We start from the raw sequence: 17,710 nt of genomic DNA, 5'->3' as shown, positions 1-17,710 counted from the left end.
ATTCAAAAATAGTATACAACTAATGAATTGAATAATATTTGCATTTAAAAATTTTATACTAATAAAAAAACTAAAAAATTATAAAAATTGTTGTGCATTGCACGGGGTTTCATATTAGTGAACAAATATAAATGCATTTTTTGTAACAAACAATTAACAGTAAATTGTTCCTAGTTGATCTCTGTTCCTAGTTGATCTCTGTTGAGACGATACTCAATCTTTTTACCCGTATTACCCGGATAAAAAATATTGTAAATTTTATTACCCGGATATAGTACACTTGCTAATGTCACTTTTAAATACAAAATTATCACTCTTGTGATCCACCAAATTACTAGTAACAAGAGTAGATTATTTGCAATATTTATTGAAGCCAATACAGATTAATAATAATCATTTTCTAATGAATTCTTCAAAACTAAACTGTGGTTATGCACTTAAGTTGAAAGGGAAGCAATCTTGGGTGCCACTATTTCAAGAAGACCCTTTGGATTATCCACATGAACCCAATGTCCAGAGTTTGGAAGAACATAATGTGATACCTTACCCTCAGATTCATTTCCTTTTCGATCGGCAAGTTTCTCGATTCGCTTGATTACATCTTGGTCCCAGCGATCGCTGTTCTCTGCAATCACCATGCCTACCTCTGTTCCTTTCGGTGGATTTTCCAATAACGGCCAGTATGACGTCTCCCTGAACGATATAACATTCATTCTTCATTAAAACAAGTTTCGGAAGCCAAAAACAACAACAAAGCCTTAGTCCCGAATCATTTTCGGGGTCGGCTAACATGAACAGTCATACGAAACCGTGAAATCAAGTCGAAAACAAGTTTTGGAAGCCAAAAACAAATAGAAAAATTAGCAATTATCTTTATCTAAATTATCGAATCTGCAGAGTTATTTTGAAGCTGGATCATTGGGTTCACGCATAATATTGCCCAAGGGGATAGCTTCTCAGCTGAACTTTGGGGGTTATACTGCGGCCTGAAGTTGTCTGTAGAACAAGGTTATCGGATGCGTGGGAAGTTATTCAAATGTTGAATGGCAGATATGAGGACTACCAATTCCATCCTATCCTTTACACACATCTACAGGGAAGCGAACAAATGTGCTGACTGGCTAGCTAAATCGGCTTTGAATACGAATAGAGGCATTGCTATCCTAAGACAGCCTCCGCAGGACATTCATCAGATCCTGGAAAACGACTAAAGGAGGAATAGGGGAATCAAGAAGAATCATGGCTGATCCAGATTAATTTGTTTTTCCGGTTTTGTGTTTCTCTGCTGCTTTCTAGTAGCGGTCTTTATGTATTAAAAAAAAACGAGGAACAGAGATTGACCTGTAAGAATCGAACATTTGGACAGTGGCATCGAGATTAAAAGCCCATGTTTCTTGCTCTCCATTTTTCTTGAGATTGGTACCAATCCATTCTGCCAATGTCTTTGAGAAACCAAGTTCAATAATGTGATTCACAAGCCACCTGAAGCAACAAAAATCGAAAAAATTCATTGATATAGTAATACGGATAATCTACATATAATACTAGATAAATATAGAAGAAGGCCTGAAGGTACTCAATTTCCTGTCGTTATTTTTCTACATCATGAAAGATATTCAACACGGCCTAGTTTTGTCTCTACTTGCAACCGCAACACTAGTTGATTTACATCCTTGACAATCAAAACGAGTTGATAATGTTATCCAATTAACTTAATGGAAAAGTGAAACAAATTTACTTTCACTTCTGCAGTAGTAACTGAAACCATACATCAAGTTTTAAATTTTAAAATAAATCTTTTAGTAGAAAAACTCTAGGCATTGAATCTTGTTCGCAAAGCAGTTCAAACCATCTCAGAAACAAGCATCGATTACTGGCTTCATGGTAAATTTTGGAAAACTAACAAAATATAAAGAGATCTTATGACTCAAGTATTAACTTATAGAGAATAATGTCTTAAGAAAGTGCAGCAGGACCATCCATCTCCCCCTTCCTTATCTACATTGTAATTTTATGCATAAAAATTATTCGGTACTTCAAGGTGATTGGAAGCGCAATGTGCAAAACAATTGTAACGACAAGTTCATCTGGTCCTCTTTAACCAGGTAATAGTAAGTAAGCAACATAAACAGCAATGCATGTAAAGCTGAAAACAATAGCACATCACTATAAAGAGGATTAGTTACCTTCGTGAAGGAAATGATGACGGTAGGCTCTGCAACGTCTTCAAAACTTTCTCTACTTCTCCATCACTGTTTTCAGGGCTTACCTCTCCAGGTAGAGAATCCAAAATCCAGAGCTGTTCTGCATCAGGAAATAAAATATCAAAGCAGAGAAACTTGCTTGTTTGTGAAAAGAGTATAACCCTATCAGCCTTTAACTCAAAAATCAGGCTGCACTCTGCAAGATCCTCTTTATATCACGAACAACAAAAGAATGCTAGACGAAAAAAGCCAGTTAAAAATAACCTCGAAGTTCAACTTTAGTTTACTGGTCAAAATAGGACCAATAAATTTGTATTACGAATAATGTTCAATAAAGACAAAAAGCATTTTGAGGCCCCTAATCATTCCGATTTTGATGGATTGAGCCCCCGATCTTTTATTTCAACACATCATATTTTTTTTGTCACATTAAGTCACTGCTTGACAGTTTAGTTAGTTGTGAATCTAATTCAATTAAAAGAAAGTTATTCACTTCATCTACTTCTGAAATTATATTTTTGACCGTTCAAATAAGGTTTTTTCAGTTTCATACATAAATCAAACATAAAAAAACACTACTTCGAACCATTAAAAATGCAAATTTGGAATGCAAATGAAACGAACAACAAGCTATTAACCGAGTTTTACGTTCAAGGCTCACTTTTATGCTTTTGTGCTCAGCAGGAAATGAAACATCATGAGCTTAATCCACCAAAATCAACCGCATCAATGATTAGGAGCCAGGATGCTTTTTGCCTCCAGTAAATGAAAATAATGTAGTGTGTGTGCATATATATAGCCATAGCCATGGACTTGGATATATAGAAAATCTAGGAACTGAATACGCGAGAATCCAGTTCATCCTAAGAACATAGAAGATTTTATTTTCAAAATTCATCTCCTCCAAATACATTTTCTCTTTTAGAATATTTTAGTTTCAGAAAAAAGACTGACCTATAATCCATACGACTCTGAATTCTTCATTTACTTCCCTTTAAAAATCGATGCAAAACCATAAACAAAAAGATACCTGCTTGGGCAATGCAACAGACTCCCCGTAATCACCACCAGCACAACTCTGAGCAAACTGGAGAGCAACCTTTCCTCCCATGGAATGACCAATTACAACATCAGGCCAATTCCAACCTTGAGATTTAATCAAATTAGACAAATCTTTAGCGGCATTGAACATATCATGAGGTGGATTCAGGCCCTTTATCTCCGCTGATTTGCCGTGATTTCTCAAATCCACAAGTACCATCCTCCATTCTATGCATTTAGAGCCATCAGAAATTAGGGATAACAAAAGAAAACGAAGTAATTTGGAAAAATAATGAGAAAGGGAAAGTAGGTACCGGAAGAGGAATTAGAGAGGAAGGAAGCCAGATTGCGAGAGAAAGAACGCCAGTTGCGGGCAGATCCGAGGAGGCCGTGGAGAATAAACGCCGTTGAAGTGTATGGTTTGTCTGTTGAAGATCGGACCTCTTCGAAAGCTAGGGTTTCAAGCGTTCGTATAGTCCGGTAGTGGAAGCCTGAAGTCTTCCGAGTCAGGAAATGAGTGAGGAGGTTCAAACTCGGTTTGCTGTTGAGAATTGCCATTTCCAGACAATACGGGAAAGGTGAATGAAAGGCAACTGCTCTAGTGAAATATGTAATTTTACTACTATGGAGTCAGGATTCATGTCGCTAGAATTACTACGATCGACCGACCCCATGGATTTTGGAGTTTGCTGACCATGCGACCTTAACAAATTTTTAGTGTCAGCTAAAGACAAATGATTAGGGCTGTATTGGATCGATAAAAGCTCGGCTCAATTCGGTTTTATTTATAAACGAATCGTTCGTGAGCATGATTTACTGGTTCTATTCGTAAACGAGCAGAGTTTGAGTAGACCAAAGCTCAGTTCAAAAGCTCGTGAGCAGGTTCAATTAGAATATTTATGAATAAATTTTAGTTTTGTAATAAATTATATAGGTTTGTGTTAGTTTACAAATATCTAAATTTAATATTATTTCATTTGCTACGAACTATTTGTAAGCATTTTATTTATTTATTTACGAACTTTGCTTGTGAGATTGTTACGAGCAAACTTCATAAATATGATTAACGATTTACTCACAAACAATTCATGGTTAGATAATTTTCTTAATGAACCAAGTTCAAACAGGATTTTAGGCTCGAAGTTCGGCTCAAGCTCGTTTATTTTCTAATGAGTTGAGCCGAGCTTGAGCAAGCCAAAGCTCGGCTCGGGCTCGAGCTCGTTAATTTTATTGCAAGCATAGCTTGAGCAGGCCAAAACTCGGCTCAACTCTGCTCGATTACAACCCTACAAATGATAATATACAATGTGTAAAAATACTCCTAACGTTTATATGTAGGAGCAATTTTACTTTTAACATTTAAAATTGTGCAACTTTATCTATAACGTTGTCAACTCAAGTCAATTGGAGACATTATTATAAAATACATGTATTTTGTTCCTTATTCTGCATTAATTGCACGTAAATTTATTCTTAAAAAAAGATTATATTTTTTGTGATTTAATAATAGAATTGAAGATTAATATTGTTAAATTCGGTGAAATATTTGAATTTTTTTCCAACTCGTACAAAATATAACATATTATTTTTTTAAAAAAAAATTCACGTTTAATCACATGTTTGTGATTTGTTACTAATGAGTTATAAAATGATGCACATATGAAGTGTAGATGACAAGATTCATGATCGAGAAGACAATTTGATGAATAATTTCTCCAATTGACCCAACTTGTCAACGTTAGAGGTAAAATGCTATTTGCTACTAACATTAGGGGTAAAATTACACCATTTTAGATGTCAAGGGTAAAATTGCTCCTAAGTATAAATGTTATTGGGATATTTTTACACCTTATCTCTAGTATCTATTAGAATTGATTACAAATTTTAAATTTTTTATAGAGTAAAAAAAATTAATTAAAAAGTAAGAATTGAACATATAATTTTACAAGTAAAAAACAACTTTTATTTTTGCTAAAAAAACAGGGATTTAATGGTAGAAATGGAGAGAAAAATAATTGTTACTAATTTCAGGAACAAACTAAATTTGTTAACAACCACTTTTACTATTGTTTACGACCAAATAACCAAAATAACAATCAAATTACAAATATTAGAGGTGGTTTAAGAGCATTTCCAAAAGGTTTTTAATGCAGTCTTTAAAAAATAATATAAATAATTAAGGTTCGATTCTCCACTCCGTTAAAAAATAATATAAATAATTGAGGTTTGATTCTCCACTCCGTCAAAATTTAGTCCTCATTGGTATGTGATCTGTAAATTCCACTATAAACCCTCATCGAGGTCTGTGGTTTGCCCTGACCTTGGGAGTAGGTAGACCTACCCTTACCCAAACTTTTACCTACCAAAAAAAATAATTGACTCTTAGAGATTTAATAGTGACTAAAATATATCATATCCAATAATACTCTTTATAACTACTCCTTATTTATTATTTTATTATTAAAATTATTAATTATTGTTATATTTACCAATAGTGAGAGGAGAGAGACTCATCAATAATAAATTATTAATAAAAAATAAAGTTAGGAGACACTAAGAGCATTTCCAACGAGTTCTTATATTAAGCACCGGGTCTTCCATGTCACTCGGAGGACCCCCAATTCACATTTGGACACGTGTATTGTGACCCCGCGTAATAATTAAAATATTGGGGTCTCTTATAATATGTGTGGGTCCATGTTACACGTGTCAAGATATGTATGGAAGGTCTTCTATTTGACATGGAAAACCGGATGCTTCTAATAATTTGTCATCTCCAACAGCCTATTAATTTGGCTCTTAAGTTAAAATTTGAGGAGGTAGAATTAAAAATGAGCTCAAAGAGCCTCTTAGTGGCTCCTCAAATCACTAAGAGCATCTCCAACGGCCTCTTAAATTGGCTCTTAAGTTAAAATTTGAGGAGGGAGAATAAAAAATGAGCTCCAACAGCCTCTTAGTGGTTCCTCAAATCACTAAGAGCTTCTCCATCCTCTCTATTAGAGCATCTCCAACAACCTCTTAAATTGGCTCTTAAGTTAAAATTTGAGGAGGGAAAATAAAAAATCAGCTCCAACAACCTCTTAGTGGCTCCTCAAATCACTAAGAGCCTCTTCATCCTCTCCATTAATAGAGAGTCTTTCTCCACCTCTTAGTGCCTCCTAACTTCCTTTTTTAATAATAATTTATTATTGATAAGTCTCTCTCCTCACACTATTGGTAATGTAACAGTAAATAATAATCTTAATAATAAAATAATAAATAAGGAGTGAATATAAGGAGTATTGTTGGAGATGATATATCTTAGCCGCTCTTAAATCACTAAGAGTCAATTTTTTATATTATTTTTAGAGAGTTCACTAAGAGTCTCTTGGAGATGCTCTTAATAGATAGCATCTCTCCACCTCTTAGTGCCTCCTAACTTCATTTTTTTTATTTATAATTTATTATTGAGCAGTCTCTCTCCTCACACTATTGGTAAATATAACAATAAACAATAATTTAATAATAAAATAATAAATAAGGAGTGAATATAATGAGTATTGTTGGAGATGATATATCTTAGTCACTCTTAAACCACTAAGAGTCAATTATTTATATTATTTTTAGAGAGTGTACTAAGAGCCTCTTGGAGATGCTCTAAGAGCCTCTCCATCCTCTCTATTAATAGGGAGCCTCTCTCCACCTCTTAGTGACTCTTAGTTCATTTTTTATTAATAATTTACTATTAATAGAGAGTGTCTCTCCACCTCTCTCCTTTCACTATTGGTAGATAGAACAATAATTAATAATTTTAATAATAAAATAATAAATAAGGAGTGAATATAAGAGTATTGTTAGAGATGATATGTCTTAGTCACTCTTAAATCACTAAGAGTTAATTATTTATATTATTTTTAGAGAGTGCACTAAGAGTCTCTTAGAGATGCTCTAAGAAGTGGAAAGAGGCTCTTTATTAACAGAGATGATGAAGAGACTCTTAGTGATTTGGGGAGCCGCTAAGAGGCTGTTTGAGCTGATTTTTAACTCTCTCTCCTCAAATTTCAATTTAAGAACCAAACTAGGAAACTCTTGGAGATACTCTAAGGACGTTAGTCTTTCTTGTTTTTATCAATTAAACTCCTAAATTTTATCAAGTTTCGGTATTGCGAGTTGATATTGTTTTCCACAACAGTTCTTCAAGCTTTCTCAATTTTTTTTTGTTTTTATATATTTTTTTAAGAAGATGAGTTAAAAACCAGAACATCATACTTCTGAAACTAGAAGTGTACTAGAGTTATGCTCTTTTTCTCAAACTATTTGTTGAATGCAACATCAGAGTCGATTCTAAAGTGATCCCACATGTCAGGGTATTATAAAAATTCTTGTGATGTTGATTATAAGAATTTTTTTTGGTAGGAACGGGAAAAGAGAAAAACAAAATAAAAAAAACAAAAACCTAGCCTGGGATTAGTCTAGGGAAGCTAACCCCCACTGTTGGTCCCTTATAATGTTACAAGTATAGTTCCAAGGGGGGGTTAGGAACTATTTAAACTTTTTAAAACTTAGGGCAGACTTCTTTTCTTAAGAGAAAAGGTTTTAACAGCGGCGCTGAGTAAACAGCAAGATACTGGCTTAGCCAACTGGTGACTAGGTCAGTTTCTTGACTTGAGTCAGGAGATAGCACTTAGAGTCTATTCCTGAGCTCAGATGTTTGATGCGCACAACTCAGCTTGACCTCTTTACTTGGTCAGTTTTTGGTTATTTAAGCAAGCAATATATATAAGGAGTTTAAGGTAAGAAATACGTTACTCAGCAGATTTATCCAGGTTCGGCTTCTAAGCATACGTCTTGTCCCCGGAACACGTTCCGAGCTTTCGAATCCTCTACTGAGCTCTTTAAAGGTAGAGCCTCAAACCTTTTACAATCTTAGCAACTGAGTATAACAAGAGTACCTTCCTCTATACCTCTACTCAATCCTAATCTCTCGCTGAGTACTATAACCGAGTACTCAGCCTCTCCTTTCTAATCTCTAGAAATGATAAGTGTTTGTCCTAAACAATGATTGCTAAGACATCTTAGATGATTGAATAATCACTCTAGACTTTTACACAAAAGATATGAAATATGGTGTAAGATTGCTTTGCTTTTTGCTTGCAGAACTTGCGTAGAAATTTGGTCAGCGTAATGGCTTGATCAAGTTCTGTATGAATGAAGCTTCTGATGGCACTATTTATAGAGACGTCTTGAGGCATCGGTCATTTCGAATTTCAAAATAACCGTTGGAGGGAAACGGCTTCCTGTCGTTGTCATCCTGACTAGCTCAGAGCTCTCGGCCAATCAGATTTGAGTATCTTCTGTCCTCGGTCAGCTTTTGGTCAGCTCGGCAGAGTGTCTCTCCATTTATGGTAATGTCAACTAGACAGCATACTGTGTCGTCTGAACTTTACCCAAAGTAGAAACACTTTGTCTGGAAGTTTTCCTTAGCCAGCTGCTGTCTTGTACGCTTTGTCGAATCAACTCAGCAGCTTCGTTCTGAAGTTGTTCCCTGAAGGTCTTCTAGATCCTTCTTCCGCTGAGTTGCGTTTTGTCCACAACGACAACGTTTTGACATTCACGGGCCGAGTTGTCTTGAACAGTTTGACTTGGGCTTTGACTCTTGTATTGAGCTTGGGCCTTTTAATCCTTATGTCTTATAAGCAATTTTTAACTCAACATTGAACAAACACATTAGTAGAATAAATCAAAGCATTTAAACTTAGTGTGTTTAGAATATGTTTTTAATTATACTTAAACAATTTTGTCAAATCAAAATTATGTGGAAAGGTGTTTCAACAAACTCCCCCATTTTGATGTTGGCAAAACTATTCAGCGAAGAACTCAGTATTGAGCTCCCCCATGACAGTTGACCTAATATAACTTAGCAAACTCCCCCGTAAGGGTTGAGCTACTGACTTAGTTTTACTCTAAACAATTGAAGGTTTAATCGAGTAAGTCTAAGGTCAGTTTTCAGATATAGGTCAGCTCATGGAACATATTCTATTTTACTCAGTGTTTAAGCGGAAGTTATAGCATTCAGAGAGCGCTGAGTAATTTGTTGTTCAATGAGTTTTATAAGACAATATTATATAAGCATATAAGTCAGTGTCAAACATGTTATCAGCTTGGGTTCAATCATTAAATTTTATAAGCATTAATCATAGCTGATTCAATTGAAGATACATAATGACATAATACACAGCATCGTATAAAAACAATTCATAACTCATGGTTTGAACAGAAGATGCAAGTATTGATAATTAATATAGGTAGTCAGCGTTTACAAACAAGAGTTCAAGACAGGCATAGAGACTACATACTTAGCCTATACTGAGCTAGCCTATATCTATTTCTTTCTCTTCTGTTTGGACTGACTAGACTCATGCTGTGTTCTCGCTTGTTCTTTCTCCCCCGTTTTGTCAGCATCGGGAGGAGGAATCCTAAAGGCGTCGGTTAGGACGACTCTGGCCAGCTCTGTGGACAGCGCTTTAAGTCTATCGGCGCTTTCATTGACACCATCAAAGATGGCCACTCCATTATCTGAGACCTCGGTGGGTATTTTAAGCTCAGCAGTGCTGATCATGCTGACAGTGAAGGCTTGAGATTTGCCTATCCATGTAAGTGCATCGGTCAGACCAGCAATGACTTGATGGAATGTTTTGAGTAAGTAGGTGTCATAGTATTGACGCTGAATATTTGTGTGACATATGTGATTGAAGGTTTGTCTGGTGATAGACAGCATTTCATTTTGCTTCATAGCGTCAGTATCCATCTCTTGCTTGTTCAGATTCAGCAATCGAACGGCCTCACCAATTTGCTCTACTGAGCACTGAGAATAGGAGACCATTTGCTCGTTGGTTTTGATTTGCTCGGTGTGAAGCTGAGCAAAGAGCATTTTAACTTCATCAGAAGTAGCATAGCGTGTGTTCGTAGCTGACAAAGTCTGAACTTGTTCTTGAAGAGCGTTGAGATGTTGAACTGTTGTCAGCTGGATCTCAGCCAGCTTTGCAATGGAATCCTGCTTAGCTTGCTGTGCTTGAAAGGTAATGATGACATTCAGCAAATCCTTGAATCCCTTAACTTCGTTGAGAAGCTGAGTGACTTGGGAAAGCTGAGTTGTCTCAATAGTGGAAGACCCAGCAGCAGGAGGAGTAGTTTGTTGAAGGTCTTTGATCAATGCTTGTACTGAGTCGATTATTCTTTTGCCAGACTCAGTGGCATTCATGTAGCTTTGAGAGCCTTCATTAAGTTATCCAGTGACATCAGTATGACCGGTTGGAAGGGGAGTCAAGGGAATGACGTGGTCAGTGACTGGAAGTGTGGTTCCAATCTGCACTTGAGGTTCTGGTAGAACTGATTGATCGGCAGATGTGTTGAGTGGAGAAGAGATAATTCTTATGCTGTCAGTGCTGACTGGAGCGGGAATATTTTGAGTCAGCACAATGCTTGGATTGACAGCATTTACAGGAATTGATTCCACTTGACTTGTAGAATTTACGGAAGCATTCAAGTCGGCATGTTCCTTTGGTGAAGAAACAGAGGCTTGCTTTTCTAAAGAGGCCGGTGGAGTAGTGGTTGGTTGCTTTCTGAAAAATTTCAGCTTAAGTGCAGAAGGGTCCTTAGTTGGCTTCTGAATAACAAAGTCAGGAAGGGTTGGTGGTTGAACAGGAATGTCACTGACTGTCTTCTGACTTGCCTTAATCAATTTTCTTCTGCGAGGAGGAGGGTCAGCTTGAATAGACTCTCCTGAGTGAGATGGAGAAGTTTCTTCTTGATCAGCTTCTTGATCAGCATTAAGCTGGTCAGCTTGTTCTTGGACTTGATCAACATTGTGTTGATCATGTTCTTGTTCGTCTCCAGCAGCCAACTCAGTATTGGCTTGCTCAGCTTCACCCTCACTGGTTGTTTCCTCATTGTTCTCAGCGTCATCCTGACCACTGGCCTCTTCTTCTTCTTCATCTTCTGAACTGTCACCATCTAGCTCTTCCTCAACTTGTGCAATGAACTGATCGTCCAAATGCACCTCATCTTCTTGATGCTCAGCTACAGTTCCTAGACACTGTGTGTAGTGAGAGTCACCAGGAACAATGACGTCAGTAGGGATTGCGTCAATGGGAGTCAGTGAAGAAGACTTCTGCTTCTTTTGAGGTTGTACATCAGCATCTTGTCTTTCCTCAATTTCAGGCTCATCTTGCCTGCTCCTTTTCTCAGCTGACTTAGGTCTCTCCTGACCTGATTCAGCAACTGGCTTAGGCTTCTTTGCCTTAGGCTTTGCTTTCTTTGAAGTGGTTTCAACAGCTTTCCTCTTGCGGGCAGCTGGAGTCTTAGTTCTTCTCCCTTTATTCGGGACAGCTGTTTCCTCAGCTTGTTGTTCACCAGCAGCAGCAGTTTTTCCTTTCTTCAGAGGCTGATTGAACTTCAAAGCCCTCAGTGAAGCTGCTGTGATTTCAGATCCTCTAGCTTTAACTTCATCAGTTAGGTCTATTTGATGATCAATGAGGATCCTAGTGATGAGCGAGCCCAGCCTTAGAGTTCCAGTGCTCCTCAGGAACCCAGTAATTAGCAATACTGGCATGTTGATCGGCTTATATGTCAGCATATGCCATATGAAGCATTACTCAAAGTTCGTTGCTGAGGTTGTGCAGTTGGTCTTCGGATAAATGAAGTAGGACAGCAGATAGTGAGCCATCTTTTGATGCTGACCCATAGAGGAACCGGAGACTTTCCTGAGTGGCCTTCAGGTTTACAGAAGGTGACATCGTACCTAGTACCGTCATGATCTCCAGATCTTCTCAGCTTGGTTCCTTCATTTTTCAACTTCATCAAATTCGCCAAATATGAGGGATTGATGAAAATCATTTTCCCCTTTACTGTTGTTGCCAGATAGTCCTGGTTATCATCAGCGACTTGGAGGTTCTTGTAGAATTCCCTTACCAGGTCAGGATAGGTGTGATCCCTAATAGAGAACAGCTCGGTCCATCCATTTTGCGATATCCATTCGCAGAAGGGTTGCTCGGAGGTCACGAAGGACTCAAAGACCCATCGAGAGAAGTCCACTTTCCATTCGCTAATATTATCGAAAACCTTGGTATATGTTCTGGTTTTGGTCGGTTTTCCTTTGGAGGAGGTAGCTTGCCCAGTTTTTCCTTTACTCGGCGTAGTGACCTTGGCAGTTTCAGGCACAGAAGTTTGCCTGTAGGGTTCATCGGAGCTGGTCTTAGAGTGACCGGCACCAGAGATGTTAATGGAAACTTTAGTCATAGTTTCAGAACAAGTTTGGGAAGCTTTGAGAGTTTTTAGAGAGAAAGCTTTGCCTTAGAATTTGGTAGGTGTAAAGAAAATAAAGAATGGGGATTTACCCATTATTTATAGCGGTGAAGAGTGGATCTCATCGAATCCATGTGTCAGTTTTGCCTTGGGATTGTCAATCGACAAAAATCCTGGCTTTTATGACACATTCGGCGCATACGTCATCCTAGGTGGCTATACGCGTGCTTTTGCATTTAATGCAACGGATCTAACACTCAGCGTTTAGAATACAAAGCGTTTTGGATTCTGAGTGGTCAGTAGTATATGAAGGGATGATTTCTCAGTTTAAGATAACTACTCGGTGTGCATATTGACTCAGTATTGATGTGTATTTTGTGTTAAGTACTCAGCATAACAATCACTCAGCATGCATTTGCATAAATCATTCAGCATAGTAATTCACTCAGCATAAATTTACATTTTAGAACAGGAATTTACTGAAGAGGATTAAACATACCAATGGCTTCTCTCAGTATGATGAACTGTTCACGAGCCAGTGGCTTTGTGAAGATATCCGCAAGCTGCTCATCCGTTGGGACGTAGGTCAGCTTTATCTCACCTTTGAGTACATGGTCTCTAATGAAGTGATGCCTTATGCTGACATGCTTCATTCTACTGTGTTGAATTGGGTTCTTTGATAAATCAATTGCACTTTTGTTGTCGCATTTGACCTCAATTGTCTTTGTTTGAACACCATAGTCTTCAAGCTGTTGCTTAATCCATAGGACTTGAGCAACACAATGACCAGCAGCAATGTACTCAGCTTCAGTGGTAGACAAGGCTACTGACGCCTGCTTCTTACTGAACCAAGATACAAGACAGCTTCCTAAGAAATGACATCCTCCAGAGGTGCTTTTTCGTTCTAGCTTGTCTCGACCATAGTCAGCGTCAGTGTATCCAACGAGTGTAAAGCCATGAGTGTTGGGATACCATAAACCTGCGTTCACTGAGCTTTGCAAGTATCTAAGGATTCTTTTTACAGCTATGTAATGAGATTCCTTAGGGTTAGATTGATATTTAGCACAGTAGCATACTGAGAACTGAATGTCCGGTCTACTGGCTGTTAAGTAAAGTAGAGAGCCTATCATACCTCGATACAATTTGCTGTCTACTGACTTACCATTCTCGTCAGCGCAGAGGACAGTGTCAGTGCCCATAGGAGTGGATATTGGCTTGCAATTTTTCAAGTCATATTTCTTTAATATCTCCTTGGCATATTTGGCTTGACTGATGAAGATGCCATTCTTTCCTTGTTTTATTTAAAGTCCGAGGAAGAAGTTGAGTTCTCCCATCATCGACATTTCAAACTCAGTCTGCATTTGTTTGCTAAATTCCTTGCACATTGATTCGTTAGTTGGACCAAATATTATATCATCAACATAAATTTGAGCCAGCAGGGTATCTTTACCCTTTCTCTTAATGAATAAGGTTGTATCAGCTTTGCCCCTGACATAGTTTCTAGTCAGCAGGAAACTGGTCAGCCTCTTGCACCAAGCACGTGATGCTTGCTTGAGACCGTACAGAGCCTTTTTGAGCTTATAAACGTGGTTTGGGAATTTAGGATCCTCAAACCCTGGAGGTTGATTAACATAAACTTCCTCGTTTATAACTCCATTAAGAAATGCAATCTTAACATCCATTTGGAATAATTTAAAATTCATGTAAGATGCATATGCACATAAGATCCTAATAGCTTCTAGCCTTGCCACTGGGGCAAAGGTCTCACCGTAGTCAATACCTTCTTGCTGACTGTAGCCCTGAGCTACAAGTCTTGCTTTGTTCCTGACTACATTTCCTTGCTTATCCAGTTTGTTGCGGAAGACCACATCTTGTTCCAATGGTCTTCTGACTCCTTGGATGTGGCACTAGCTCCCATACATCGTTTCTTCTGAATTGCTCAAGTTCCTCTTGCATTGTGCTCATCCAGAATTCATCTTCCTCAGCATCAGCGAAGTTCTTAGGTTCCTGAACTGAGACGAAGGCTACATTACTGAGGTACCTCCTGAGTTGATTCCTCGTCATCAGGGTATTCCCAGCAGAATCAAGGATTGCACTTTCTGAGTGCCCTCTTGGAATCCTTATCTCTTTAGGTAGATTGATGTCTTGTGCTGTCTGTGTTTCAACAATCTCTGCAGAAGTAGACTGGTCAGTGAAAATAATCTTAGGTTCACTCTTACTCTTGGTCAGCCTTTTAGTGAATGACTCAGCAGCTGGTTCTTGGTCAGCGGTTACTGAGTGTGGATCATCCTCGGTTAGTGGCTGGTATCTACCTGCAGGGTTAGTTTCGTCGAACTCAACATGTACTGACTCTTCTAAAACTTGAGTTCGTTTATTGAAAACTCTGTATGCTTTGCTGTTTGTTGAGTAGCCTAAAAAGATAGCCTCATCAGCTTTTGAGTCAAACTTTGCTAAGCTATCTTTGGTATTCAAAATAAAACATTTACAGCCAAAGGCACGAAAGTATGCAATGTTGGGCTTTCGTCCTTTCCAAAGTTCATAGGGGGTTTTCTTTAATATAGGTCTAACTAGAGCCCTATTAAGAATATAGCAGGCTGTGTTAACAGCCTCTCCCCAAAAATACTTTGGAAGCCTATGCTCATCCAGCATTGTCCTGGCTATTTCAACCAGAGTTCTGTTCTTCCTTTCAACAACCCCATTTTGTTGAGGTGTTCTAGGAGCAGAAAAATTATGGTCAATGTCGTTGGCTTCACAGAATTCAACAAACTTTTGGTTTTTGAATTCTCCACCATTATCACTTCGGATGTGAGCCAATTTTAGGTCTTTATCATTTTCAATTTTTCTAACCAAATTTGAAAATGTCTCAAAGGTCTCATCCTTGCTACTCAGCAAGATGACCCAAGTGTACCGAGAGAAGTCATCTACAATGACCAAGGAAAATCTTCTTCCACCCAGACTCAGCGGCTGGACTGGACCGAAGAGATCCAAGTGTAGTAACTCTTACGGACGCTTAGTTGAGACAATATTTTTGCTATGAAAAGATTGTTTGGTTTGTTTTCCAGCTTGGCAAGCGTGACATAATTGATCTTTTTCAAATTTAAGTTCAGGCATTCCCTCAACCAATTGCTTTCTTGCTAATTTGGCCAGGAGGTCCATGCTTACATGACCAAGTCTCCTGTGCCATAGCCAGGAATTTTCTTCCTTTGATACTAAGCATACAGTTTTTGAAAACTTTTTCTCTAAGTCTAGCATAAAGACATTATCTATGCGAGGGGCAGTTAAAATTAACTCATTTGATTTACCCTCATATATTTTACATCCAGTAGCATCAAATATAACTTTTCTCCCATTGTCACATAGCTGAGCTACGCTGAGTAAGTTATATTTGAGTCCGCTGACTAGGGAGACTGACTCAATAGTAGGATTACCTCCGATGGTTCCTGACCCTACTATCTTACCCTTTTTGTTGTCTCCAAAACTTACACTTCCTCCTCGTTTACACTCAAATGTGATGAACTGAGTTTCATCACCAGTCATATGCCTCAAGCATGCGCTGTCAATATACCACATCTTTGACTTCTCAGCACATCTCAGGCTTACCTGCATTGTAACTAGTTACTTTTAGGTACCCAATTCTTTTTGGGTCCTTGCTTGTTAGGTGCAACAGGTAAAGCATCATATTTTATTTTATGGCGACATACATGGACAGTATGGCCATTCTTTCCACAGAAGTCACAGCTGACCTTCTGTTTAGGTTGTTTCACTGATTGGTCAGCACCCTAGTGTTGAGCATGCCAGCACACCTTTGTGGTGTGACCTTTCTTCCCACAGAAGTCACACTGGACATTCCGCTGGGGATTCCATCTCTGCTGAGTACCTTGGTACTGAGTTCTCAGAGGAATGTTTCTTTTATTTCGAACCTTTAATTGGTTCTGGATAGTTGTGACATCCTTTCTCAGTTTCTTCGAAACTGATTGGACTTCAGAGACAGACTCATGTATGATCTTCATGTTATCATGCAAAGTTGAGTTGTCCTGAAGAAGGTATCTGAGGTCACTCAGCTTGACCTCTTCAACCTCATCACAGCGCCTGCTGAGTGCTCTAATTTTCTTATTACACTTTTTGACAAGTGTATAGAGATCACTCAGGGCATTACCCATTTCGTTTTTGAGCTGGGAAAGTGGTATTACCTCATTTGATTGCTCCTCATCGTCAGATGCAACGGAGGGGTCAGTATGCTCAGAGACGCACGGCTCAGCAAGTTCGTCAGCCATGAAGCATATCTTCGCTGACTCGGTGGCCTCAGCTTCTGTTGATGAAGACTCATCACTGTCGCTCTATGTAGCCACCATTGCCTTTTTGCCGTTCTTCTTATCTTTCCTCAGCGTGGGGCAGCTTGACTTTATGTGGCCAGTTTGATGACATTCAAAGCATGTAATAGGCTTTGAGTTGTCTTTCTTGTATTTGCTGTCGCTGGAGTCAGCTTTATACTTATCAAACTTTCTGTAAGGCTTCTTAGAACATTTGTCATTTTTCCTGAACAGCCTTTTCATCTTCCTTGTGAACATAGCCATCTCTTCATCATCTGTTGAGCTCCCATCAGTGGAGTCAGCTTTCACGACAAGAGATTTCTGCTTCTTGTCTTCAGACTTTTCCTTCACCCCGAAGTTTTTCATTGATATCTCATGGGTCAGCAACGAGCCGATGAGTTCGTCATATTTGTAGGTGGTTAAGTCCTGAGCTTCCTCAACAGCGGTCTTCTTTGCTTGCCAGTCTTTAAGAAGACTCCTGAGTATCTTTTTGACTTGTTCTTCCTCAGTGAAGATCTTTCCAAGTCTCTTGAGCTCATTTATGATGTTGGTAAACCTTGAATTCATGTCAGATATGCCCTCATCATTGTTCATCTCGAACAGCTCGTACAGTCTCATCTGCTGGTTCACCTTGGACTCCTTTACTTTATTGGTTCCTTCGTAGGTGACCTCCAGCTTCTTCCAGATCTCTTGCGCCGACTCACAACCTGAAATTTTATTATATTCTGCAGCATCGAGCGCACAGTGAAGCATATTAATAGCCGAAACGTGATTTTGAAGCTTCTTGAGATCATCCTCTGTCCATTTGGCCTCAGCTTTTACAACTGTTTGGCCAGCCACAACTTCGACAGGTACAAATGGGCCTTGCACTAT

The 17,710-nt window shown here is 38.4% G+C and overlaps 1 protein-coding gene across 1 annotated transcript; it reads right to left on the bottom strand.

Moving 5' to 3' along the window:
• Positions 1 to 153: 153 nt before the first annotated feature.
• Positions 154 to 3,907, bottom strand: LOC136210013 (uncharacterized). Its single transcript, XM_066001674.1, has 5 exons — positions 3,560 to 3,907; positions 3,235 to 3,473; positions 2,187 to 2,299; positions 1,342 to 1,482; positions 154 to 693 (listed from the first exon to the last, which is right to left on the bottom strand). The coding sequence occupies exons 1-5, from the start codon at positions 3,801 to 3,803 to the stop codon at positions 438 to 440; spliced, it is 993 nt and encodes a 330-aa protein (XP_065857746.1). The 5' UTR covers positions 3,804 to 3,907; the 3' UTR covers positions 154 to 437.
• Between the last annotated feature and the right edge of the window lie 13,803 nt (positions 3,908 to 17,710).

Source organism: Euphorbia lathyris, chromosome 10, assembly GCF_963576675.1.
Source record: "Euphorbia lathyris chromosome 10, ddEupLath1.1, whole genome shotgun sequence".
In the NCBI taxonomy this organism is placed as follows: domain Eukaryota; kingdom Viridiplantae; phylum Streptophyta; class Magnoliopsida; order Malpighiales; family Euphorbiaceae; genus Euphorbia; species Euphorbia lathyris.
The sequence above is the reverse complement of the archived record's forward strand: the minus strand, read 5'-3'. Positions and strand labels throughout refer to the sequence as shown.

Excerpts from the sequence above, each read along its gene's own strand:
- LOC136210013 (XM_066001674.1), bottom strand. The coding sequence starts at position 3,803 with ATGGCAATTCTCAACAGCAAACCGAGTTTGAACCTCCTCACTCATTTC. Across the intron at positions 3,474-3,559 it reads CCTCTCTAATTCCTCTTCCG|AATGGAGGATGGTACTTGTG; the intron begins GTACCTACTTTC and ends CTAAATGCATAG. Across the intron at positions 2,300-3,234 it reads CTGTTGCATTGCCCAAGCAG|CTCTGGATTTTGGATTCTCT; the intron begins GTATCTTTTTGT and ends GATGCAGAACAG.